Source organism: Colobus angolensis, unplaced genomic scaffold, assembly GCF_000951035.1.
Source record: "Colobus angolensis palliatus isolate OR3802 unplaced genomic scaffold, Cang.pa_1.0 Scaffold215, whole genome shotgun sequence".
In the NCBI taxonomy this organism is placed as follows: domain Eukaryota; kingdom Metazoa; phylum Chordata; class Mammalia; order Primates; family Cercopithecidae; genus Colobus; species Colobus angolensis.
In genome coordinates, this window is record NW_012115322.1 from 1,170,982 (window position 1) to 1,196,941 (window position 25,960).

A 25,960-nucleotide genomic window follows, 5' to 3' on the forward strand; every position below is an offset into this window, starting at 1 on the left:
AAGTGCAAGTGCCAGGATCAGCCAGCGGGAGCCACCCTGGCATATACCTGTGTCATGTAGGTTGATCAGAAGCTCTCATGAAGTTTTGACTACGCAGGGTGGGTCTCTAGAGCCGCTACTCAGTGTCCCATGATGTTATTCTGTGACCTGTATATAGTAAAGCTTGGTTGCTGGAGGCCACCTTCTCCCAGTAGGTGATCACTTTCCTTTTCCCAGAAGAAATGTGAGCTCCACAATCTCACTGTCCCTACTGTTAAAATAAAGTTCTTGTTGGATGCAAAAATGATCATGGGTGTTTTCAACTTCTGTTACTCCTTAGTCTCACGGAAGGGTTTTGATGTATTGCTAATTGTGCTTATTGATATAGCACTTCTTACATACCTGTAAAATATTACGTGCTGATTATCACAGCAGTTTTTGCCCAAAAGCATCCATATCAAGTAATCTTTGTTTTTTGTTCTTTCCCCAGTGTATATGTTAAACCACATGAAATTACAACTGTAGTGTTTGCGATTTCATGATTCAACCTAATATAAAAGGAATCTACCCTCTTGCTACCACCATTACCATTGCTTTAACTTGCAAATCTGCTTGTAGCTCACATCTCAGTTTCTTCTCCTTTCTCAGAAGTGCCTAAATGGCCATGGCTGGTACTTTGAACTATACTGTATATTCATATATAATTATAATTTAATTACAAGAAATAATCTGTAAATAAGTGGTGTCAACATAATCCGAGGCATTATCATTTTAGAGAAAAAGAAAACTCTCAGTGGTACCTTAGAATCGCCTACCAAGAACTAAAATGCTAAAGAAAAATTTTGTGATTAGAGTAGAAACTCAAAGAAATTCACAAACCAAAACCTTGGTAGCCTACAGATATGCGAATGCAGAAATAGTGAACATGTATTTGAAAAGCAGTCTGCTGTTCACTTCCCACGATCTCAGATTGGCATTTTTAAATTTGCATCTATCGTTGTAAATTAGTGAGATTCTGGTGTTTAATTAATATTAACAAAATACTGAGGAAGGTTGTTTTGTTTTACTGAAGGCGACTAAAATGTTTGATGTTAGACCATTTAGGCCATGGCTGGTACTACTGGGAGAAGGTGGCCTCCAGCAACCAAACTTTACTATATGCAGGTCACAGAATAATATCATGGGACACTGAGCAGCTGCTCTAGAGACCCACCCTGCCTAGTCAAAACTTCATGAGAGCTTCATGAGAGCTCTCCTTTCCATCTCTATCTGGGCCTTTTTGTCACCTCTCTCCTTGTGCTTGAGGAGTCAGTTAAAATTCTTCTGCTGTTATCTCCATTCATGGGTCTCCTCAGACTAGCAATTAAAAGAAACCTGTCTGAAATCAGGGCAATTACAGCCAAAACTCGCCAGCACAACAGGGAGGGTAAGATTGGCCAACTTTTATACATTTATGCTACTTCCTGTTAAATCAATTCTGTAAAACAATTGTAATGGAACCCATTAATTTGTATTCCATTTATGAGATTATTCAGATAAAGCCTGTGCTTTGGTTTGAACTATACTGTATATATATAATTATAATTTAATTACAAGAAATAATCTGTAAATAAGTGGTGTCAACATAATCCGAGGCGTTATCATGTTAGAGAAAAAGAAAACTCTCAGTAGTACCTTAGAATCACCTACCAAGAACTAAAATGCTAAAGAAAAATTTTGTGTTTAGAGTAGAAACTCAAAGAAATTCACAAACCAAAACCTTGGTAGCCTACAGATATGCGAATGCAGAAATACTGAACATGTATTTGAAAAGCAGTCTGCTGTTCACTTCCCACGATCTCAGATTGGCATTTTTAAATTTACATCTATCGTTGTAAATTAGTGAGATTCTGGTGTTTAATTAATATTAACAAAATACTGAGGAAGGTTGTTTTGTTTTACCGAAGGCGACTAAAATGTTTGATGTTTTAATGTAAGTTTTTGCACCAGATTTTATAGGGCAAATTTAAAAAAATGAGTCTACCACACCCTTGTCCCCCAGTAGTGATCTATGAGAGTGTGTGGAATGGCAGGATGTTCGTGTTGCCTGTCTGAGCCTCAGAGGCCTCATCTGTACAGCGTGGATAATCATAACTTACTTCTTAGGGTTGATGAGATAATAATATCTGTAAGTTAGTGAGGGATGAGCAAACATTCATTCTCTTCCGCTTCCTTTTAACAGCCTTCTATGAACGTGCTCCTTTGCTACCCTTGACAGCTCTTTGAAACCTAAAAAGGAACCTTAGTCAGATTAATAGCTGGGGCTGAACTTTAGGTCTTCCATCCAATAAGAGTGAGCTGCTGTGATTGTTAAGCAGAACTCGTCTTATTTTTTTCAACCAACATTTTTGAAAACCTATTTATGAGAATCCACACAAGGTACCTTAAAGAAAAGTTGTCATCTCGGAGATATAATTTCAAGAGTTTCTCACTCCACCAACGTACTGGGAATGTATACTTATCCAGTGCTCTGGATTTAGGCATTGAAGACTGTAATTAAAAAAAAAAAACAAAAAAAACCCTCATGTTATGAGGGTGAAGTTGCTAACAATTAGCATCACACCAAGTAAATACAACCTTGGTCAATTAACCACCCAAGAAGAACTTAAAATCATGGAACAAAGAAGAGAGAGATTCTGATGGGAGTGACTATGTCTTTCTTTGTACAAACTCGAGGTCCTGCCATGCCAGGCACTGTAGGGCCTACGTACTTGGAGACACAGCCTGGACCGTGCTAGGCTGGGTGCCCTAGCAAAGAGCTCTGGACATGTTTGATAAAGGGGGTGAAGGAAGAGAAAGCTATGTGCAAGAAAGGGAGGGGCTGGCCTGTCAAGATAAAGATAGCCTAATGGCAACCTTGTAGGTGAGTTATATTCACTCATCTACCCAGGGAAATCTGGGAAAGTCACCAAGAATGGGCTGTGTTCCTTCTGCAATGTGGAGAAATGCATTGTCAAGTCATTACAAACTTAGCAGAGAAAAACGGGCACAAACTCATTGGGAGTGATATATTTCTCTGAACGTTCCATGATCGCTTGGTCTACTTAATGCACCTTATTTATTTATTTGTTTATTTATTTTGAGACAGAGTCTTGCTCCTTTGCCCAGGCTGGAGTGCAGTGGCATGATCTCGGCTCACTGCAACCTCCTTCTCCCACATTCAAACAATTCTCCTGTCTCAGCCTCCCAAGTAGCTGGGATTACAGGCGTGTACCACCACACCCAGCTAATTTTTATATTTTTGTAGAGACAGGGTTTCACAGCGTTGGCCAGGCTGGTCTTGAACTCCTGACCTCAGGTGATCCACCTGGCTTGGCCTCCCAAAGTGCTGGGATTACAAGCATGAGCCACCACACCTGGCCCAGCGCAACTCTTAAAATGCCAGATTTACACCAAGATTAGCATTCGTTTATCTGATCCAGAAGGGAAACTGACATTTTGAATGTCTACTACCACACAGCCCAATATGGTAGCCACTAGCTACAGGTAGAATTTAAATTTAATTAAAAGGCAATAACACTTTAAAATTCTAAAAATTAAATAAAAAATTCAGCGTATTAGTCTCTGTAGTCACATTTCAAGGGCTCAATAACCACATGTGGCTTGTGGCTGCCATAGTAGACAGCGTCCATGTCCATCATTGCAGTAAAAGTTCCGTTGGACAGCACTGGTTTAGTAGCATCAGCATTACTCTTATGCACTATGTTGTACATGTGTTATCTTATTGATTCCCAAATCAGTCCCAAAGAAGGACTTCATTCTCATTTTGCAGATGAGGCAAGAATCCCCAGAAAAATGAGCAGTTCTCTCTTGTGTAGTGGCCACTCTAGTATCTGACTGATGGTCAGCGTTCAGTGAATGGAGAGCTAAGCTAGGTTGTGAGAGACTGGGATTGCTGGGCTAGGAAGCCCAGCACTTCCAACAGTGGCAAGATTCTGTTCCAGTATGATTGCATTTTATTTTATTTATTGATTAATTTGAGACAGAGTCTTGTTTTGTCTTTCAGGCAGAGTGCTTTGGCATGATCATGGCTCACTGGAGCCTCGACCTCGCAGGCTCAAGTAATCCTGCCTCCTCACTCTCCCAAGTAATGGGACTATAGGTGCACACTACCATGCCTGACTAATTTTGTTTTAAATTTATTTTTTGTAGATATGGGGCCTTACTATATTACCTAGGCTGGTCTCAAACTCCTGGGCTCAAGCAATTCTCCTGCCTCAGCCTCCCAAAGTGCTGGGATTTCAGGCATGAGCTACCATGCCCGGCCTGGTTGCATTTTAAAATCAAACCTTTGTAGACCCTTGCTTCTCCTTGCTGTAATTTAATGATTTACCTAAATACTAAAATTACTCATAAAAAGAGAAAGTCTATTTCCATTTTAAAAGGACAAGATAAGTAAGTAGATGCCTCGTTCTGAGCTGGGAATGAAGAATAGCTGCAAATAGGCACAAGGTTTCTTTTGAGGGGTTACAAATGTTCTATTAGATTGTGATATAAATTGTCTTCTGTAAATTTATTAAAAATCATTGAATTGTACACTAAAAATGTGTGAATGTTATGTATATGTAAGTTATACCTCAATAAAGCTGTTTTTAAACAAAGAACAAGATATAAATCCTAAAACTCTAGGGCAGCCAAAAATTTAATGTGAAAAAGCTGCCAAACCTTTAATTAGTGGGTCAAAGTTTAATTGCTGGTATTTTCCAAATTTCCCCCATGATTTCTTTTTCAAGAAATGATGTTTCATCTGAAACCAAACACCAGAAAACTCTACAAGGTATGCATTATTATCTACATTTTCTAACAGGGGAAATTAGGACTCAGAAGGTTAAATAACTTGCTTAAGATTCACAGCCAACTAGAACTGGTGACAGCGCCAAACCCAGTACTGTCTGGCTCCAACAGCCATGGCTGCTGTCCTGTTGATGTCATGCACCCTCTCTCTGTGAATGAGAAGCAGCCCTTGCATTGTTTCACCTAAGATCATCTTCCTTCTCTCAGAAGACCACAGCTAGCTGATTTTCCAGTGTTACTATCTGCATTTTGCGTTTTGTACTTGAGAAGATTCCCTAAAGGGAAAAAGACTAGACCAAAATATGTTTCTTTTCTTTTCTTTTTTTTTTTTTTTTTGAGAGACACGGTCTGACTCTGTCACCCAGGCTGGAGTGCAGTGGCGTGATCTTGGCTCACTGCAATATGACTTTATCACTACATGTTATGACTTGCAGAGGTGTCTGCATAAGAGCTTTTGAAGGACTAGTTGCTGTCATGTTTCTTGCACGTGGGTTAACAGCCCAGTTTTAGATCACTTGATAAATTGGGTAGCTTGCTCCTACCTGTTTTATGAAACAGAATGCTAGAAAATTGTAAGCTGATGGGGCTTCCATCAGGTCTTTCCAGCTTTGGCCAGGCCTAGTAACATTTGTGTCTTCAGTTATGTTCTCTTAGCATCTAACATTCTTTCCTTCTTGCCATCTCTCTGTCTTTTCGATCATTAACTATTTAACCAGATACTTGGGTGATGCTTCTCCAACCTGTCCTGGTCTTACTAAGCCTCGCATGGCCACCTGCCCTTCCTGGATACTTCCAGGGGTCAGGCCAGGCAGTTTCCTTCTGGCCTCTCTAGCTCACTTGCTCTTCCCTCTGTGCCTTTGTAAACAACATAGATCCTTTCCTTTATCTTTTCGTTCCTTTTTTTCTGGGATATGTTCATACTCCCTTTCAACTAGTTGAAACAAAATAAACCAAACCAAACCAAAAATAAATAAAAACAAGAAACCAAGCCAGTACCAAGCCAGCAAAACATGTCTGTGGGCCAAATTTTGACTCTTGAATGTTGGACTTTTGCTTTTTCATATACAAAGCAATGTAGATGACATTGAAAAAAAAAAAAAAAACAAAGTAAATGTTGTGATGATATAACACTAATTATGAAAATGGGTATCACAGTGCTTTATTTTTCCCTCTACCAATATCCTTAGAAACAGGGAGTAAACAGAAACTTCTGCTTCTACATATTTGGCCATAGTAGAGTTTATTAGATTTGAGACTCTTACAATGTCGTTCACATTTCAACATAAAGTTCATTTGTAGGAGTCCCTGAGTCACTTCTTGTGTACTCAGAGATAATTAAATGCCAGGATTTGAAAAGTTGTTAAGGTAGTTTCAGGAAATCAGCTGTCTTCTAGTGGCAGTAGTGGAGTGTGTATTCAGCTGCTTGACTCACTACCCCAGCAGGCAGCTTGCTTTTTTTGTGAACTGTAGGCACTAACCATCCCCAGAACATGTTTTCAAAACTAGGCAAGTGCCTTCTTCCTGACTTGTGTACCATAGTCTCACTTGATACTCCCAATGTCTTCACAGCAGCCAGTCCAGCTAAGAATGGTCCATCACATATCACATTTCCAGCAAAGCATTGCCTAGGACTAACTCCAAACTGTTTTCTTAGATATTTTAGAAGCACTGGGTCAGGCACAGTGGTTCACGCCTATAATCCCAGCACTTTGGGAGGCCAAGGCAGGAGGATCGCCTGAGCCTAGGAGTTTGAGACCAGCCTGGGCAACATGACAAGGCCCCATCTCTACAAAAAATAAATAAATAAATGAATAAATAAATAAATAAATAAATAAAAATTGGAATATTGGTTTTTTTTCCCTCTTCTTCTGGATTTTATGCAGGTGTACCTAAATTCAGACAAAAGATGTGTTCTGAGAGAACTCTCTGCTTTAAAGGACTTCAAGGTAGCTCTCTTTTTAGGCAATGAATATGTCTATGAAACAGTCACCCTGCACTGATTCGTTTTGTAGGTCCAAAATTTTCCCCTAGTAGATTTGCACAGAGGAATTTGATTATAATTCAGTTAACAAATACATTTCCTCTATAAACGGCACTTTCAGAAGCCCTACATAAAGTGCATGGATTTGGGCACATTGTGATTATCAGGTTTATAGTACGTTTTCTATGCAGTAAATACAGTAAGAAAAATGGCTACATTTCAAGATGGGTTATTGTGTATATATAATCATTGAGAAATTAATGCTTTTTGTTTTTATCAATGTGAAAATGTCAGCACTAGGAAACGAGGATGAAAAAGTTGATTTATTGTGTGCCTATTATGTGCCAGGTCCTGGAGTAGGTATTTCAATGTCAAATGCAGCTCAGTGTGGGATGTGAATCTGCTGGCTCTAAGGCTGAACTACCTGAGTTTGAATCTCAGCCTTCCCACTGCTGTGAGGATTCAGGGAGAAAGAGTGTCCAAAGTATCTAGCCCATGCTGGTGTGATAGCAAGAACTCGGGAAGTAGGCAGTGTCCCTCTTTAGAATAGACAAGGAGACTGTCTCAGAGTGGTCCAGTAACTTCTATAATGTTTTCTGCAGTATGTTGCAGAGGCAAAATTTGGAACCAGGGCTTGACTGGGCACTCTGATGAAACCGCTAGCCAGGAGTTCTTGTTCTAGGCTGCTAGGAAAATCTATGCTACCCTCGCTAGAATGATGGCCTCTGCTGAGAGACAGAGTTGCCCTTAAAGCCAGCAAATTCACAAGTAAACATTTCTACATGTAGAAAAACATTCAAAGGGCCAGATTCAGCAGTCAACTATTTCTTAAAGCTCTTTTTCCCCCCAGTGGACAGCAAATTCTCAGCTATATGGATAGGTCTAAGTTTTTCAAAACCTGTGCATGATTTATGAAACATATCAAATACACCAGTCCTCCCAATACCTCTGCTGTGTAAATGTTACCATCTATGCAAATATCAACTTCTAATGCCAGCTTAAGGAAACTGTAAGGATGATGTTCCTGTAGCAGCCATAAGACAAACCTCCAGGGTTTTTTGTGGGGGGAGGCATGGAGGGGGTGGTTGACTTTTTTAACTTGGCCACATCAGTCAAACTGGATTTCAGTGCTTTTTTTTTTTTTTTTTTAAGGTGGAGTCTTGCTCTGTCACCCAGGCTGGAGTGCAATGGCGCCGGCTCGGCTCACTGCAGCCTCCGCCTCCTGGATTCAAGCAATTCTCCTGCCTCAGCCTCCCAAGTATCTGGGATTACAGGCGTCCGCCACCACGCCCGGCTAATTTTTGTATTTTTAGTAGAGACGGGGTTTCACTATGTTAGCCAGGCTGGTTTCTAGCTCCTGACCTTGTGATCCGCCCACTTTGGCCTCCCAAAGTGCTGGGATTACAGGTGTGAGCCACTGTGCCCAGCCTTCAGTGCTATTTAAATAGCTCCTCTAGTGTGGGCTTCAACTGAGAACATCCCTGTTTTCATCCTCAAGGTTGTTTTTCTGCTCTGTGTTCTTGTTGACCACGTCTGGGCTGCTGCAGGACAATGACTGAAGTTTTAGTAGTGAAAGAGTTCAATAGTGTTGACACTGAAACTGGAAAATCATTTTACTAATGTAGGATGATGCTTTACTATATTGAAATCTTAGACAAATAGATGACCCATAGCCCCAGTACAGGTAGGATTTATCTTTTGTAATAAGCTGAGTCTCTTTTTCCTTTAGATGTATATGTAAAAGAGAAGATGGATGAAAACTAACATTTCACAAGTGATATGGGTTTAATATAGCACAAAACAAGAAGAATTGGTGCTGAGTATCACATAATTTTTATTGCAGTTTACTTCCTAGCACTTAATCAAGTCAAAATATTTTTCTTCACAACATTGCTGCTTTCCGAATAACTCAGACGCTTAACTATATTCTGTCATCTAAATTTATATCTGCAATAAGGCATGGAGTGTGTGCATCAAATTTTAGGCAAATGAAAAGAACTCGCCCCAGGATACTGTTATGGATGTGACAATTTAAGAAGCTACACGTCATCTCAAACTATTCTGTTTTCTTTGCCAGGGTTCAGCGGATTCCTACACAAGCAGGCCGTCTGACTCCGATGTCTCTTTGGAAGAGGACCGGGAAGCAATTCGACAGGAGAGAGAACAGCAAGCAGCTATCCAGCTTGAGAGAGCAAAGGTGACTCTCTTTCCCTCTCTTTAGCTCACAAGTGGGTCGCTGCTCAGTGGCTACCAGCTGCTCTTCCCCTACCTCACACATTTCTGGAATAATCATTTCGTGATTATTCTAACAAGCCTCCAGATTGGGAAGCTCTCTGATCCCTTCACCTCTAGTTGAGGTTAGTAACATCTCCAAAGGGGCATTTCCTCAGAACCTTCACCTTTTTGTATTTGGTTTGGTGGTGAATTATTGGTTATCTTCCAACTTAGCAATATCAAGCTTCCTATGCCCAGTGTTGGCAGAGAGCCCACCAGGTACCAGCTCGCCCTGTCTATTCCTTGCCCCTCCTCGTCCATTACCTCAGCCTTTATTACAGGCCACACGTGTGCTGTTGCTCTGTGGATCACGCTGTTTGTTTCTCTACTCTTCTCTCTCACTTTCAGTGTCCCACCTCAAGTTCAGTGTGAAGTTCAGGACTTTGAACAACTCTGAGAAGTGCAGCAAAGATGAGCAATAAAGGCCATTGCCAAAATAGACCTTCGGATATTCCACAAGGAGAGGCCTCCATAGAAATCGCTGCATCCACAGGAAGCAGCAAGGAAACAACTGCACAGTTGAAAGTTAGAACCAGAACAGTCACTAGGGATCTCCCATTCTGTGTGCTTCCAACTTTGTTTTGTTTGTTTTCTGATTTTTTGAAGCACAGGCCCCTTTTGTCCAATGACATTTTATGCACAATAGCAAAATACAAGACAAGGTCATGGCCAGTCTGTCCTCTTTGCCCTCCATGACAGACTCCTAAGGTATATTGATTTAGTCTTTCTGATTTTTAGAAGAAGAAAAAACAGAAGCCCAAATAAAGTGAATTCCTTCCCTTTTCTATTTTTATCGTAAAATCTTTAGAGGTGAGAGGCTGTGCGTGGTGGCTCACACCTGTAATTCTAGCTACTTGGGAGGCTAAGGCGGGAGGATCACGTAGGCCCAGGAAATAAAGGCTTCAGTGAGCTGAGATCATACCACTGCACTCCAGCCTGGGCAACAGAGCAAAACCCTACCAAAAAAAAAAAAAAAAAAAAAAAAAAAAAAAGAAAAGAAAAAAGAGGGGCCAGGTGCAGTGGCTCATGCCTGTAATCCCAGCACTTTGGGAGGCCGAGGCAGTCAGATCACAAGGTCAGGAGTTATAGACCAGCCTGACCAACATGGTGAAACCCCGCCTTTACTAAATATACAAAAACACTAGCTGGGCATGGTGGCGCGTGCCTGTAATCCCAGCTACTCAGGAGGCTGAGGCAAGAGAATCACTTGAACCCAGGAGGCGGAGGTTGCAGTGAGCTGAGAAGTGCAAAGATCATGCCATTGCACTTCAGCCTGGGTGACAGGACGAGACTCTTTCCCAAAAAAAAAAAAAAAAAGAAAGAAAGAAAGAAAAAAAAAAGAGGTGGGAGGAGAACAATGCAGTCAAATTAGGTGTCTTCATTTGCCTCAACACCTGTGATGTCTGTGCTCTGTTGGTGGAAGGGGCTTTTCTTGCAGTACATTTGAAGGGACATCAGTGAGGTTCTAGCCTCAACTGCTGTTCCCCAGTCAGATTCCCAGCATGAATACATAAGCTGGTAACAAAGCAGCTCAGAATATCAGGAATCTTGTGTCTCACTGTGGCTAATTTTTGTTATAAAATTTTCTTTCAGAATCTGTTTTGTGGCCATTGTGGTCACCCAAATGTGGGTGGCAGCACCGTTTGCTTAGGCTGGTGGTTTACTTGTCCCCACAGGGCTGTGCCAGCCTGAGAGCACTTTGCTGAGAGGCATTTGTGTAAAAAGAGTTTCAAAATCAGCTGTGTTAGCTAGAGAGAAGATGATCTGTGAAGAGCCTTGCCCATCAGCTTTGACGCTGACTAACCCTTCTTTTCCCTGGCAGGACCAGATAGTCTGTTATATAGAATTCCACAGGTTTTCAAATCTGGACTATTTCAAAAATACTATTTTATCCTCTTCCCACTTTTTTTTCTTTTTAAAAAGACCTAGCACACGTTCCCTATATTCCAAGATAAGAAGGTATTGGTTATCATTTAAAATAAGCACAGATTTTAAGATTAGAGAAGAGACTGTCCTTTTCCCCTGCCTTTGTCTATCCCTCTTAATACTTTAGAGCACATTTTAAAATTTGGAATATTGGAAAGTATTGCAGGAGAGGAAAAATGATTGGGCTGATAGGACCGAATCATTTTCAGAGTCATCTCTGCAGGTTTCTTGATATTGCCTGAGAATGTAAAACTCATTTGAGATCCCTCTTTGGAAAGTTATTTCTCTTACTACCTGGTACGATCAGAGTTTCAATATTTAAAATGTTCCTCTCTCCTCCCTTCCTCATTCCTTATTCCATGGTTCTGTCCCTAGTCCAAACCTGTAGCATTTGCCGTGAAGACAAATGTGAGCTACTGCGGCGCCTTGGACGAGGATGTGCCTGTTCCAAGCACAGCTATCTCCTTTGATGCTAAAGACTTTCTACACATTAAAGAGGTAAATGTAGAACATACTGTATCCCTTCACCTGCCAAAAAGCTGAAGCCAGGAATCAGCTCTGAGCCAGACTAGCCAGAGAGGAGACCCGAGGAGCTGCCAGTGCGGTACCTCATTTAATTTGCTGAGCCTTCCAAATCTAGTCATTTTCATCAAGATTGAGAAGTCTGAGATCATTGCTTGCATTATCACACACTTACAAAGTTAAATCACAGTCAACCCTAAAATTATAGCATGGATTTCCGACAGACCTCTATGGTCCTCTGGGCACCTTAAATCCCCTTCTGTGACTGCAGAGCCTCTGTGACTGCAGAGCCATAAATGTATGGATCCAGCTTAGGAAAATGTAAGTTTGGTGGCATGGCACCTACCCAGAAGGGACTATTTACAGGGGATGTTGTAATTATAGACATGTAGACTATAGTCCTGTGCACCTTGACCATGGAACCAACACTAGAGTGTATAATCATTCAAAGAAAGATTTACAGCTAAGAAAAGAGCAGAGGACTCTGGGAAACAGAAAGGCAAAAGGGTAAAGTGTTTGAGTAGCCAAGAAGGGTGGATTCAAGACCCCTAGTGGAGGGACAGACCTTTGATAGAAAGAAGAATGCTAATTCATTGTGACAATCAGGGAAAAGATGAGTGCAGGCACAGACACTTCAGGGCCTTGGTAATAAGAAACTGAGGACCCATCAACTTCAACCATGGCCTCTACTTTCTTGATGGTACATGGGGTGAGGATGTCTACATTTGTCTAGAAGACAAGAACTCTTGACCTGAAACATGTGCCCTGGCATCTGAATGGTTAAGTTGATTATGTCTCACCATTCCCATCAAAAATGCCCAAACCATATTCATTAATTGCTAACACCCACTGTGTCCAAGGAGAAGCAGCCCTTGAAAAGGTAAGAGACGTTGTTACATGTCACATGCACACTCACGCACGCCAACATTCCAACCTTGTATTTTATTGCTTTCCGGCATTTTATCAATGTCTCAATTTGTCCTGGCTGCTGTTTGAGCTATGTGCTTGTTGATCAGTGATTTTCTCTTCAGTCTGGCAGTTTGATGTGTGGTATTGAGCTGATAATCCTATGTGGACCAGAACCGCCTGTTTTTATGTCTTGAAATTATCAGATAAGAAAATATCTTTGAAAGAGACAGTGCTAATCATTTTAGGGAAATCCAAATAGAGAAGGGTTGGAACAACACCGAGGTGACCTTTGTAGAGAGCTGGCACAAGCTCCCAGAACATCAACACAAATGAACACACTTCTATAATCAAGTTACAGCCTTTCCTCTCATCCATCACTTAGAAGGCCATCTATTATGCACCATGTTAAGTACTTTCTCAGTAACAAATAAAAGCTTAAATGCAGAGAAAAGCTACAACTGTGCTTGTCATGTAAGTCAAATGATGATCAAATTAAGCTCTTGAATTTACATAGTGACTTTCTCCCTAGTAACTCAAAAAACTTTCATTCACCCTGAGTCAGATTCTCACTGTGCTTTAGCTGTTTCCTAGAACTAAGTTAAAACATTTTGGGAAGTTGCATTAACCATTTCAGCAAGCCCTTTAAAGTCACTTGGGTGCCATTTAACAAATGAGTGTTCCAGTGGGCTAACTTCATTTCAGGAAATAACTTAAGCCCTAGGAAACTATGACTCATGGTCTGCTTTGTCCTCAACACAGTAAAATTTAAATTCCAACCTATGCACCTAAGATTCTAAAAGGGTCCCTTTGCCCTTTATTAATTCCAAAATAAACAGACCTATTATTTTAGGCCTGTTATACTAAAATAAAAGACAGGAAAATGGGAGAAACACCTAAGACCTAGATTGTTCAAGGTTTTATATCACGTCAATTCACATTTCTTTTCTTTTCTTTTTAAATTTTTTTTGGAGACAAGATCTCACTTTGTTTTCCAGGCTGGAGTGCAATGATGCAATCACAGCTCACTGCAGTCTTGAATTCCTGGGCTCAAGTGATCCTCCCACCTCAGCCTCAGCCTCCCAAGTAGCTAGGACTACAGGCGCACTACTACACCCAGCTAATTGTGTAGAGTAGTATAGTGCACTACACTAGCTAATTGTGTAGTACACTAGGACTACAGGCACACTACTACGCCCAGCTAATTGTGTGTGTGTGTGTGTGTGTGTGTGTGTGTAGATGGGGTCTTGCTATATTGCCCTGGCTGACCACAAACTCCTAGCCTCTACTGATCCTTCTACCTCAGCCTCCGAAAGTGCTGAGATTACAGGAATGTGCCACCATGCCCAGCCCTCAATTTACATTTATTTCAATGCAATCTTATACTATATGCCACTCATATAGTATGCATGGAGAAGCTGTGTGCCTAACAAAGGCCAAATTCTTACCAGACCACATTTCTCATGAGTGTGAAGCTGTTGCTTGGAATAACTTAAAGTTTACCCAGAACTTCATGCTGTGATAATTCAATGAAACCTTCCATTCCTCCTTCATAATGTATCAGAATCATGTATATACACACACACACATATATATATTTCACTTTTCTATAAGCTCAGCAAAACAAACTACATATCATTGTTACATTTTGAAAAATATATATATGTTTATAAATATATATGTTTTGGGTCAAAGTAGGAGAGAATTATCTTGCCCAACACTGATGAAAACAGTAAAGGAAGTTTTTAGAATCATCTCCAGAGAGTTTAAACAATAGAGCTGATACCTATTTTGTAGAAGTGACCTGGCAGAAACCTTTCCTTGAGGCAGGGAGCTTGAACTACATTGCTTTCTGCTCTATAATTCTGCAAATGTATAGTTAGACATGCAATTTTACTGATCCACCAAATAAGCCCACATTGACAGACTCTCATCCCACACTGGTTGAAGCCTTTGCATAGACTTGGGTCTTGAGTTTACATGTCATGGAACTTAACTTAAATGGAAATTCTGGAGTTCCAGAATTACTTGCAAAATTTCACATACAAATATATAATATGCTCAGACTTTGTAAGAGTAGGCATCTTTTTCTTCAAGTAGTAAGTTGGACATTAATTTGCAAATCTATATTTGAAAGATCATGACTCTTCCCCAGTGAGATTAGACTACAGATAGTATCGTGGAATTTTTACCTGAAAGCTTTTGACAAATTATGGACTATTAAATGTATTTCATCTCAGACATATCCGTCTTGCCTTCCAGAGTTCCAGTTACATTGGTGCATATTTATCCTTGTGAAATATGTTCTTTAAGAATTGGTTAGAGCTTCTTGACAAAGACCAAAAGAATCCAAAGGTTAGGACCAGACATTAGTCCAGGGGTTCACAAACTGTAGCCCACAGGTCCAGTCTGACCCACTGCCTTTTTTGTAAAGAAAAGTTTTATTGAAACAGAGCCATGCTCACTTGTTGATGTTTGCCTGTGGCTGCTTTCACACAAGGACAGCAGATTCAACTAATTGTAACAGAGACCACATGGTCTGCAAAGCCTAAAATATTTACTACTTGGACCTTTACAGAAAAAGTTTGCAGAACCCTGCTTTAGTCTATGAATCTACCTCAGATATATATAGAGAGATATATATACACACACATATATATACACACACAATATAGTTTATATAAAATATAGTACAGGTATATATACACACATATATACATATACAATATAGTTTATATAAAACAGTATAGATATATAGACATATGCACATATACATATAAAATATAGTTTATATAAAATATAGTATATCATATCATATAAATAGCATTTTATTCTTCTTGTCCCCTAAGATTCATAAACAACGTGAAGATAAGTGAATTACTACTGATAGCAATTTTATTTCTGAATTCCAGAAATATAACAATGATTGGTGGATAGGAAGGCTGGTGAAAGAGGGCTGTGAAATTGGCTTCATCCCAAGTCCACTCAGATTGGAGAACATACGGATTCAGCAAGAACAAAAAAGAGGACGTTTTCACGGAGGGTACGTTCCCATCTTTTCTATGCACTTTGTTTTTGGTCAGAAAATTGGGTGATATTTTCAAGAGTGTATGCTGTCAAAGTAGAAGATACGTTGCTGTGTGCAAAGTGTTTCTGAAATTGACACAGAAGAGTTTCAGATAGTTCTCTACCTTCTGTGCATGCTGAAGCCTAACACCACTGGAGACCATATGAATTCCACGGCAGAGACTGTTTTCTGTGGCCTCAGCAAGCCCTCCTTGGAACCCAAGCTTTCCTCTAGGAGAGTCACTTCGGGCATTCTTTCTCCACACAGTGAGTGGGAGCTGACCTGAACCAGCATTATGGCTCCTCTTGGTTCACTTACAGAGACTGTCCCTTAAGCGGGCACATAATGTGATGGTATGTGCAGGTCCCGGCACTGACAGTACCTTCTCCACCCCAGGCTTTTTGTGGCGTCTCTTGTCTCCTGGTATTTGGGTGAAGACAGCTTCAGGTGAAACAACCTCTGGTGAACTACTCAAGTAGCCATATAGATCTCAGAGTGCAGGTATTTAAAGGCCCCAGGAACACAAGCACAGCTTGAGAGAAGAGAAACCAAATCATCTTGAGTCTGCATGTACCGTGTCGCAGCCTGCACTGAAGCCTTGATTTCATATGTGTTACAATTTTTTGAAAGCTCTAAAATAGAAGCAGCTCTTTCTCTTGACCCTCAACCTCTGTTTTCTGTTGAACACTTTTCTATTTCAAAAAACTCCGGTGTTCTTTAGGTGCCCACTTTTGTCACAATAAGAACTGCTCCAACAGTAATAGGAGATCACAAAAGTATAGTTATCCCACTTTTAATTATCAATCTTTTTTAGCATATAACTTGCCAATTCTATTATTAATATTAATCCCTCTTGTCCCTTGTATTAGTCTGTTCTCACACTTCTTTTTTTTTTTTTTCTCAGACAGAGTCTTGCTCTGTCGCCTTGGCTGGAGAGCAGTGGCGCAATTTTGGCTCACTGCAACCTCTGCCTCCCAGGTTCAAGCAATTCTCCTGACTCAGCCTCCTGAGTAGCTGGGGTTACAGGTGCGCACCACCATGCCTGGCTAATTTTTGTATTTTTGGTAGAGGTGGGGTTTCACCATGTTGGTCAGGCTGGTCTTGAACTCTTGACCTTGTGATTTGCCCACCTTGGCCTCCCAAAGTGTTGAGATTACAGGTGTGAGCCACCGCACCCAGCCCGTTCTCACACTTCTATAAAACTGGATAACTTATGAAGAAAAGAGCTTTAATTGTCACGGTTCTGCAGACTGTACAGGAAGCATGGCAGCATCTGCTTCTGGGGAGGTCTCAGGGAGCTTTTACTGGTAGCAGAAGGCAAAGCAGGAACAGGTGTCTTACATGACTGGAGACAGGGAGGTGCCACACACTTTTAAACAATCAGATCTCACTGTAACTCACTCACTGTCACAGGAACAGCACCAGGAGATGGTGCCAAATCATTCATGAGGGACTGCCCCCATGGTCCTATCACCTCTCACCAGGCCCCACCTCCAACACTGGGGATTACATCTCAACATGAGATTTGCTGCGGACACAGATCCAAACCATATCATCCCTTTTTTTCTAAACTTTTTGTCTTCCATGCTCCTTTGTAGACACATGGGGAGCATGTTTTCCTGTCTTGGGGTCTTTGCATTTACTGTTTTTTCTTACTGGGACTTTGCTCTTCACACTTTCACCAGGCCACTCCATCTGCGTTGTATCTTTGTTAGATGTCACCCTTTCAGTGACCCCTTTCCTGCCAACTGTATTTAAAATTGTACCCACTCCCCTTCCCTGTATTTCCCATCCCTTCCCTGACTTAGTTTTCTCTATTGCACTTATTACTCTCAGAAATATTATATATTTACCTATTTATCTTGTTTGGTACAAGCTGAGCATCCATAATCTGAAAAGCTGAAATCCAGAATGCTCCAAAATTCGAAACTTTTTGAGGACTGACATGATGCTCAAAGGAGATGCTCATCAGAGCATTTTAGATTTCAGACATTTGGATTAGGGATGTTCAGCTAGTAAGTATATAGTGCGAATTTCCAAAATCTGAAAACAATGGAAATCCAAAACATTTCTGCCCCCAGGCATTTTGGATAAGGGATATTCAACCTGTACTGATATGTCCTACTAGTATATGACTCAATAAGGGAAAGGATTTTGTCTCCCCAATGCCACCGTTATATTTTTACTTTCTAAAACAGGGATGTACAATCAATATTTGTTGTATAAAATAACTGAATTATTATCATTTTCAAAGTTTTATTGTTATTATTATTTGTTAATTATTATAGTTATGGGCCAAATAACATTTTTGTCAAAGATGATCATACATATGGTGGTGGTCCCATAAGATTATAATACTGTATTTTTATTGCATCTTTTCTAGGTTTAGATACACAAATACTTACCACTGTGTTAGAGTCATCTACAGTGTTCAGTATAGTAACATGCTATACAGGTTTGTAGCCCAGGAGCAGTGGAGTATGCTGTACCATCTAGGTTTGTGTAAGACGCTCTACAGTGCTCACACAACAATGAAATTGCCTAATGACACATTCCTCAGAGGATATCCCCATTGTTAAGCCTCTCATGACTGTATACACTTTTTTTTTTTTTTCCCCTGAGACAGAGTCTTGCTGTGTCACCCAGGCTGTAGTGCAGTGGCAGAATCTCGCCTCACTGCAACCTCCGCCTCCCAGGTTCAAGCAATTCTCATGCCTCAGCCTCTGGAATAGCTGGGATTACAGGTGCCTGGCACCATGCCTGGCTCAGTTTTGCATTTTTTGTAGAGATGGGGGTTTCACCATGTTGGCCAGGCTGATTTCAAACTTCCAACCTCAGGTGATCCGCCCACCTCAGGTGATCCGCCCACCTTGGTCTCCCAAAGTGGGCTGGGATTACAGGTGTGAGCCCCCACCCCCAGCTGACTATATATACTTTTAAACTAAAAACTTACCTCGTGGCAGTCACAAATAGTAAAGCCAAGAGCTCACAGACATGATTTTATTTGATCTTTATACCAACCATGTGAGGTGTAGCATCTCCTTCTCTAGGTGGGGAACCTAAGGCTCAAAGACATTATGATGTGCCACAGTCCCACAACTAGTAAGTGGCAGAACTAAGATGAGAGAGAGATTTTTCTGACTATAGGGACCATACTCTTAAGGACTAAAAGAGAGGAGCACTGGGGAAGTAGGAAGGTGGCAGCTCCCGATGGCATTTGTGGGCTTCAGGGAAGCTTCCAGAGCGTGCCTGAGGAGACCAGAGTTGAGGATCTTCCATTCAAATAAATAATATTTTCTGTGACCAATTCCCTATAATCAGTTCTTAACTCTGATGCCCACGTAATCATCTTGTAAGAATAAATGGTTTCTCCGGGTCTTACTGCTTGTTTTGAACTGTGTTTGACATCTGACTGGCACATTGGTGCCTGGTGTTAGGTTAACAAGCAGTTCATAAGAACATTCCCGTCAGTGATGGTTTTGCCTGATTTCCGCACTGACTAGAAGAGATGCTTTTGCAAAATATTTCAGGTCTTAACTAGTTCTCCACATTCTCTTAGAAATGAGGTCAAAGAAAACATTTGGACAGATTCTTGAAGTTCTTTATAGCAGAATTTGGTGTGTTTTGAATTATTTAATAGGATGAGGGCCAAAGAAAGCTTTGTACTCTCAAGTTCTATTTTCAAAGAATCTGGGGAGTGAGTCTTTAGTTCCTTTTCTATATCCTAGGAAATCGAGTGGAAATTCTTCTTCAAGTCTTGGAGAAATGGTATCTGGGACATTTCGAGCAACTCCCACATCAACAGGTGAGGGTTTTAGTTAAACTCTTATTCATAGACCGTATTCCTTTTTAAAATATTTGAACACACATGCAAGTATTTTTGCTAATTTGGAAACAATTTGAAGGCTTAATTTAAAGGTTTTTCTAATTAATATTTCATTTCTCATTTGTTTTCTATGATAATTTGATTTGATTTAAAATGGTACTAAAAAATTCACGTCGTTAGAATATAATTTTGAAAAATCTTATTTACCCCCCAGAGTTAATAACTGTCCATTGTGTAAACTGATATTCAAAAAATTCATTATTTTACCTAAGAAACGGACAGACTTTAAGATGGTGAGTGCCAATAAAAAAAGGAAACAAAGTGATGCAGACTCTCAAGAAAATGCCATGTTTTCAGTCTCCATGTGGAACTTCAGGGTATATTGGTACAGCCTGAGCTGGGAGGGTTGAAGCAGAGAGTCAGGCGGGGCCCAAATGAGGGAGAGCCTCATTTCCATTTGGACAGCAGACAGCCAAGCCCTGGAATTCATGGTAATGAAGAGACAATGGTGGCCTAATTGGGAGCTGTGGTGCATTTGGAAACTATGGAGATATTCATGTAGGAATTTTTATTCTACCACATTCCCTGACTCCTATAGGCTAATTTCATTCTGGCCTAGAACTGTTGCATTAGGGCATCCAGTGCCCTAATTACCAATTCCAATTGTATTATCAATTTGGAAAGGCAAGTCCAAGGCCTTATTCTGGCCTACCAAAACTGGAGGCAACTGGATTGGTTCTGGAATGGTTCTAAGTGTTTGGGTCCTTGTTCAGGTGAAGCCCTCTGATCTACAGGACACTGAACCAAACCAGGTTTCTGAGCTGTACGCAACTAGACTGGACCTGCTTGGATGTCCACAGAATTGCTTTAAATCAGTTATTGAGTGTATTTTGCTTTGTTCCCATTTATTGGACATTCAGGACATTGCAGACTTTAGCTATTACAAACAGGAAAGAACAGGAAAAACTGGTTATAAATTTATCTGAGGAATAACTGGTTATAAATTTATTTGAAATTTAAAAGCAACATAGTAGGAAAAAAGTGCCAATATTCTAGAAAATGGGCAAAAATGCCCAAGAGGGTGCAGAATTATGAGTTACAAATATAAAAATAGTGATTGAGGTGCTAGTCATTTTTGCCCAAGTGGTTATTCTGTTTCCTTTTATGAAATTGCATTTGTCCAACTTGTTCCCAGCAACACTGTGCTGTGTCCAGCACGGGAACAACGCATGGTGAAAGGCTGGCCCGGAACTTCCAATGTTGTTCTCAACTCCTGTACCCATCTCCCACCCAATGAGAAATCAGGATATAAGGTCGTTTGTACCAGGGAGGGAGCTGTCTGTTTTTCATACATCTTCAACATTGACCTGTCCAGAATGAAATCGTAAAGCAGGTTCTCCAAAGTGGGTGGTAGGAAAGTGGTAAAGATAATTATAGGGGCAAATGGGTACATTCTTCCATCTTTTAAACTCATGTACTGTCATTTGCAGAGATTACGTATTTTGATATGGCTCTCATTATTGTCTTTTAGCAAAACAGAAGCAAAAAGTGGTAAGTTGTGTTTCCTTTTTAAATCTACTGTTAAGGTTCCTATACGTACATGCCTGCAATGCTCCATTTCAGTGACCCAAGTGGCTGTAAAATAAGGGAATAGCCTCCTCGCTGGGGAGTTTGATAATCATTTGTCGTTTGACCTGAGCATTATGAATGTTGTGGCTGTGAAGAGGCATGCTCAACCTCACCTTGTCACACGTGTCGAATCCTCTTTTTCAGACGGAGCACATTCCTCCTTACGATGTTGTGCCGTCAATGCGTCCGGTGGTGTTAGTGGGGCCATCGCTGAAAGGTTATGAGGTACAAATATCATCTGTTACTCTTCAGTTCTTGATCGAGCACCCAGGAGACGGTCGTGTTGCCACTTGCTCCTCAAGAGTCTGTTCCCACGTGGGTCCTGATGGAAGCCAATGCTGAGCATGGGAAGGCAGGGGGTACTGTGTGGGGCTCACAAGGCCCTTTGCCCTTTCTTTCCTCTCTTGGACACTTCTCATCTTTTATGTATTACATTGTTTAGAAATACCTCTCTCAAAATATTTACAATGGGAAGATCTGGTCAAAGATTTGCTGTGCATTAAATGCAAAGAAAAGGACTTTATCTGTCTTGACCATTCTCATTATTATTAGAAGTAATAGAGAATGAAGAGCACAAGAGGACAAACAATCAATCTTCCAGCAAACCCAAACTTTTAAAGCCCAGAGTTCACCCTACTGGGTTTTTAAGATAATGGCATATGCCACCAAATCCTTCTCTGCCTATTTATTTTAAAGGGCACATTTTAAAAAAGACCACTAAAAACATTTGTGCACTTTGGAGATTAAACAAAACCATGTGACAAGGAAAAGAGTAGAGACTTTGTTTCAGATGTTTGTTTTGACTTTGTGCTAGCATGGATGAAAAAATAGGTAGACGTGACATTAAACTCTGAAGGTGAGCAGCCTCCAGGGCACCATTCCCATCGAGCTAGGACAATGTGTGGCACATAGTAGGCACTCAGTACACATTTGCTGAATGAATTAATGAATCTCTTTCAGGCAGATCTACGAATTCTTGCTCTCTCCCCCTCTCTTTCTCTCTTGTCTTTCTCTGAGTTGGAAATGTCAGAGGGATGAGCAGGAGGAGTGGTCTACAAAAATCCAGCCATGGGCATGGAGAATTTCCACCAACATGCACAAACTAGCAGGAAGGCTGAGTCCAGTGCTGGCCTCAATTCTCTAGCTGCTCCTCACTGGAGGCAGGCATAGCTCAGGCGTGCCAAGGATGCCCGGCACCTGTGTACAAAGCCAGCCTGTTGTCTCCTGGCAGCAGTTCTATCCCCTAACAAGGGAAGAGGGAAGAGGGAAGAGGGTCTGGTGAACACTGCTGGTTTGTTCCTCAACACCCTGGAGGAGAACCAAGGGGGGTGGAAATTAGCAATTGCACATGGTTAAGCATGAAAAACACCTTCCATGGTAACCTCCCCCTAGGAGACGACTGGCGGCAATAAGGTCTTGGCTCATAGTGCCCTTCGCTCCCTCCTCTCTCACTTTTGACTTCTCTCTCTCTCTCTCTCTCTCTGCATGTGTTTGCCTCATTCTTTTTTTCTCACCTCTGCAAAGGTAACAGACATGATGCAGAAAGCCCTCTTTGATTTCCTGAAGCACAGGTTTGATGGGAGGTGAGAAATATAGATGTTTTTGTATTTTTATTTTCCTTTAACCAAACTTGTATGATAAATTGAATTGTAGATGTATGTTTCCAGAGATTTCAGAAGTTCTCTAGTTAAAAGTTAACTCAGTATTCTTGGGAAGAATATAATAAAAGAACTCTGAAAATATGAAGTATAACATTGAGTCCCCAATGAAGAAAGGACCAGGAGAAGAAAACTAAGCCATCTGTTTTATTTAAATGTATATGTCTTTATTTTCTCAGTTATTAATAATTTCATACCACATGGTTTTTATTTAAAAATTAATTAAAATATATAACATTTCTGATGAGTATAGTGGCTTGCTGGTCAAGTTAGGCAGTATTTGGTGTGTGTGTGTATATTAAAGTATAAATAGCAGTGTGTGTGTATAGCAGTGTGTGTGTGTGTCATATGAAAGTATAAATAGCAGTGTGTGTGTATAGTAGTGTGTGTGTGTGTGTGTATGTGTGTCATATGAAAGTATAAATATCAAGTACTGAATTTCCTCAAACGAAGTGAGTGAGAATTCTTTTAATCATAAGCCTCCCAAAGTGATCATTTTGTAGGGAATAGTACTTATATGGATATTTATTATAGTTGAGGGTTTGTTTTTATTAGAAATGTCCTTGTTATTTTATTGATCTATTTTTTAATGTATCTTACTATGATCCATCAACAATATGGCTCAGACATTAGCCATTAAATAATTTTATCATTTAAGTTTTGTGAAAAATATCTAGCGAAAGTTTCTCTGTTTTACAGAGAAATAGTAAAAAGCCTGTAATGACTCAATTCTAAATATTAAGCTCTTTCACAATGCAGAATACAGTCCATGTAAAAATAACCACATGAAAAAACCTGAAGATTTATCAGAAATGTGGAAAATTTAAATAGTGTGCATCAAAAAGTATGGGTAAATGCATCCAATTTATTGCTGTAGGATAGCGGAAGAACATCACATTCTTTATTTTTGAAGGCAGTAATTAAGCCACTCACCTTCTCTTTGCTAAATTATGAGAATGCGCTAAATGCACAAAATAATTTTAAAATGTAAAAAAAACTTCAGATAGAGTGTAATAAATTGGTATATTAATAATAAAAACAAACATGGTATTGCTTTAAATATAAATTGTATGCATTTGTTAAAAACTTTCTGGATAACTGGGTAAAATATTCATTAGTTTCTAGAACTATATAGAAAGAAAGTAAACTGAGATTTTAGTTTAAGAAATAAGAATACTTCTAGGTACATTAGTATGTAGGTCAGGCTGCCTTAATAAATAGACCCCAAAATGTGTAGTGATTCAAACACAATGGAAACTTAATATTGCGCACTTAACAGTCTGAGGCAGGTGTTCCTTGGCTGGGAGGGAGGATGGAGTTGGGGGAGGGGAGAATTGGGCAGAAAGTTTGTTCCTTCTGTCATTTGGGGCCCTTAGCCCAGGTATGATGTCTCTAGTCAGCTTGCCGGGCCTGGAGATAGAGCATGTTATTACTCACATTTCACTGGTTAGAACTTGGTTATGTAGTCATACTTATTGCAGTGGAGGCACTCTTGCAGTCCAGGAGGAAGAGAAGATAGAATTTGTTGAACCAGTAATAGCCTTCATCACATTCATCTACTGGACAAGGGCTTAATAAGAAAGATGTATTTATTCCATTTCACTCTCTTTAAAAAGGAAATAGGCAGATAATGAAGTAGCTTCAAATAAAATAAGTTAAAAGCCCTGAATCCTAGAGCATTGGAGTTGGAAGGATACATAAAATGTCTTTTAGACTAATCTCCCTTCTCCAACAACCACAATCAGATAGATAACCTGCTTCCGTTTGAAATTTTTGGCTATTGGGAATTCACTTTCTAAAAAGCATTGCAAAGAAACAGCTAAACTTTGACTTTGTAACTTAATAGGGTTGGTCTTGGTCCTGCTGTCTGATGCTCTGGGCTTAACCCTAACCCTCATGCAGGTCTCTGTGGATTGAAGGCAGCCAGCATGCCTAGCCCAGTCTTCTGTGTTCTTGGGTGCACATGCATGGTTCCTTCAGATATGTATGGAGTCACATGGTTTTAACCTGTGGAGCTGTTACCTAAGGCAGTTCTGAGCAGTGCCAAATCCACTGGCCCCATAACAGCCCTATCTGAGCAAATCCCTTCCCATAAGACAGCCTATGTTTGCGTTAGATTATTTTGATCTATAACATACTGATACACAACAGCGTTGTTGGAGGTTTGCCTTTAAGAATGAAGAATCTGATGTTCTTCCTCAATCCTGAGGCCCAGAAAAAGGGAATTTATTTAATTGTAACAGCAGAGATTTGTCCTGAATCAAATAGAATTGTCTGCATCCATTACTGTACACATACTATTGAAGTTGGTTTTAATAGAAATTGAATGCAAATTTCAATCTCAAGTATTCATGGGATCTGATGACATGGCAGAGGGTCTAGAGGAAGAGCCCAGCAGCAGCAAAAGTAATAGCTGAAGAGAGAGACTTAGCCCTGGAGAAATCTGATATATTTCTCCAGCAGGGCTGGAGAAAGATAGGTAAATATTAAAGGAGTGAGGGGTGAGAGAATGGACTTGATTTCAAGTATTAAGAAGCCAGGCAGCAGGATGAACAATAATGAGTTCCTTGACTAAGTGTATGTGGAGACTTTGATAAGAAAGAAGAAATTCGCTGGTAGCGTCACACTAACTCTGACATGTCTTCTCCGTGAGAATATTGTTGGGTTTTGAGCTATAACATTGTGCTGCATTATGTTTTACCAATTGATATCAAAGAAAGAAAAAAAACCAAATAGTCTTTAATTGAAACCAGCCAAGAGAACAATGACAAGGAAGGCTTTAGCACAGTGACACGGCATAAACAGTATGTTGTAATGGAAACCTACTCAGCGTTTCATGGGCTATGAATGCAGTGCGTTAGACAAAATAGGAGAAAGTCCTATTATTTTTCGGAAAGTACAAAGAAGGGATCTGTTGGCTATGAGGCTTTCTTCTTTCATCTGCTTTTCAGATCTTAGTAGAAAATAATTCAACAAATTGGATGAAAGTCCAACTGTTTGATTATTGGAGAATCATAAACTTGGGATTTTTTTGATACCTTAGAAATTATTTGAGTCAGTTTAGAGCTACTTATTATACAGTTTTATTGCTATAGCTGCTACTGTGGGGCCTAACTGTGATACATGTAAGAAAAACACAATACTAGGCCGGGCGCAGTGGCTCATGCCGGTAATCCCAGCACTTTGGGAGGCCGAGGTGGGCAGATCAACTGAGGTCGGGAGTTCGAGACCAGCCTGACCAACATGGAGAAACCCCATCTCTACTAAAAATACAAAAATTAACCGGGCGTGGTGGCACATGCTTGTAATCCCAGCTACTTGGGAGGCTGAGGCAGGAGGATTGCTTGAACGTGGGAGGT

The 25,960-nt window shown here is 40.3% G+C and overlaps 1 protein-coding gene across 4 annotated transcripts in view; it reads left to right on the top strand.

The window, feature by feature from the left end:
• Positions 1-25,960, top strand: part of CACNB4 (calcium channel, voltage-dependent, beta 4 subunit) — a 267,917-nt gene that overhangs the window by 210,230 nt on the left and 31,727 nt on the right. For all 4 annotated transcript variants that reach the window (XM_011943046.1, XM_011943050.1, XM_011943047.1 and 1 more), the window contains 7 exons: positions 8,871-8,990; positions 11,369-11,491; positions 15,334-15,464; positions 19,217-19,293; positions 20,846-20,865; positions 21,088-21,168; positions 22,468-22,526. In XM_011943046.1, the coding sequence (XP_011798436.1) occupies positions 8,871-8,990; positions 11,369-11,491; positions 15,334-15,464; positions 19,217-19,293; positions 20,846-20,865; positions 21,088-21,168; positions 22,468-22,526 (611 nt within the window). The remainder of the gene's footprint in view (positions 1-8,870; positions 8,991-11,368; positions 11,492-15,333; positions 15,465-19,216; positions 19,294-20,845; positions 20,866-21,087; positions 21,169-22,467; positions 22,527-25,960) is intronic.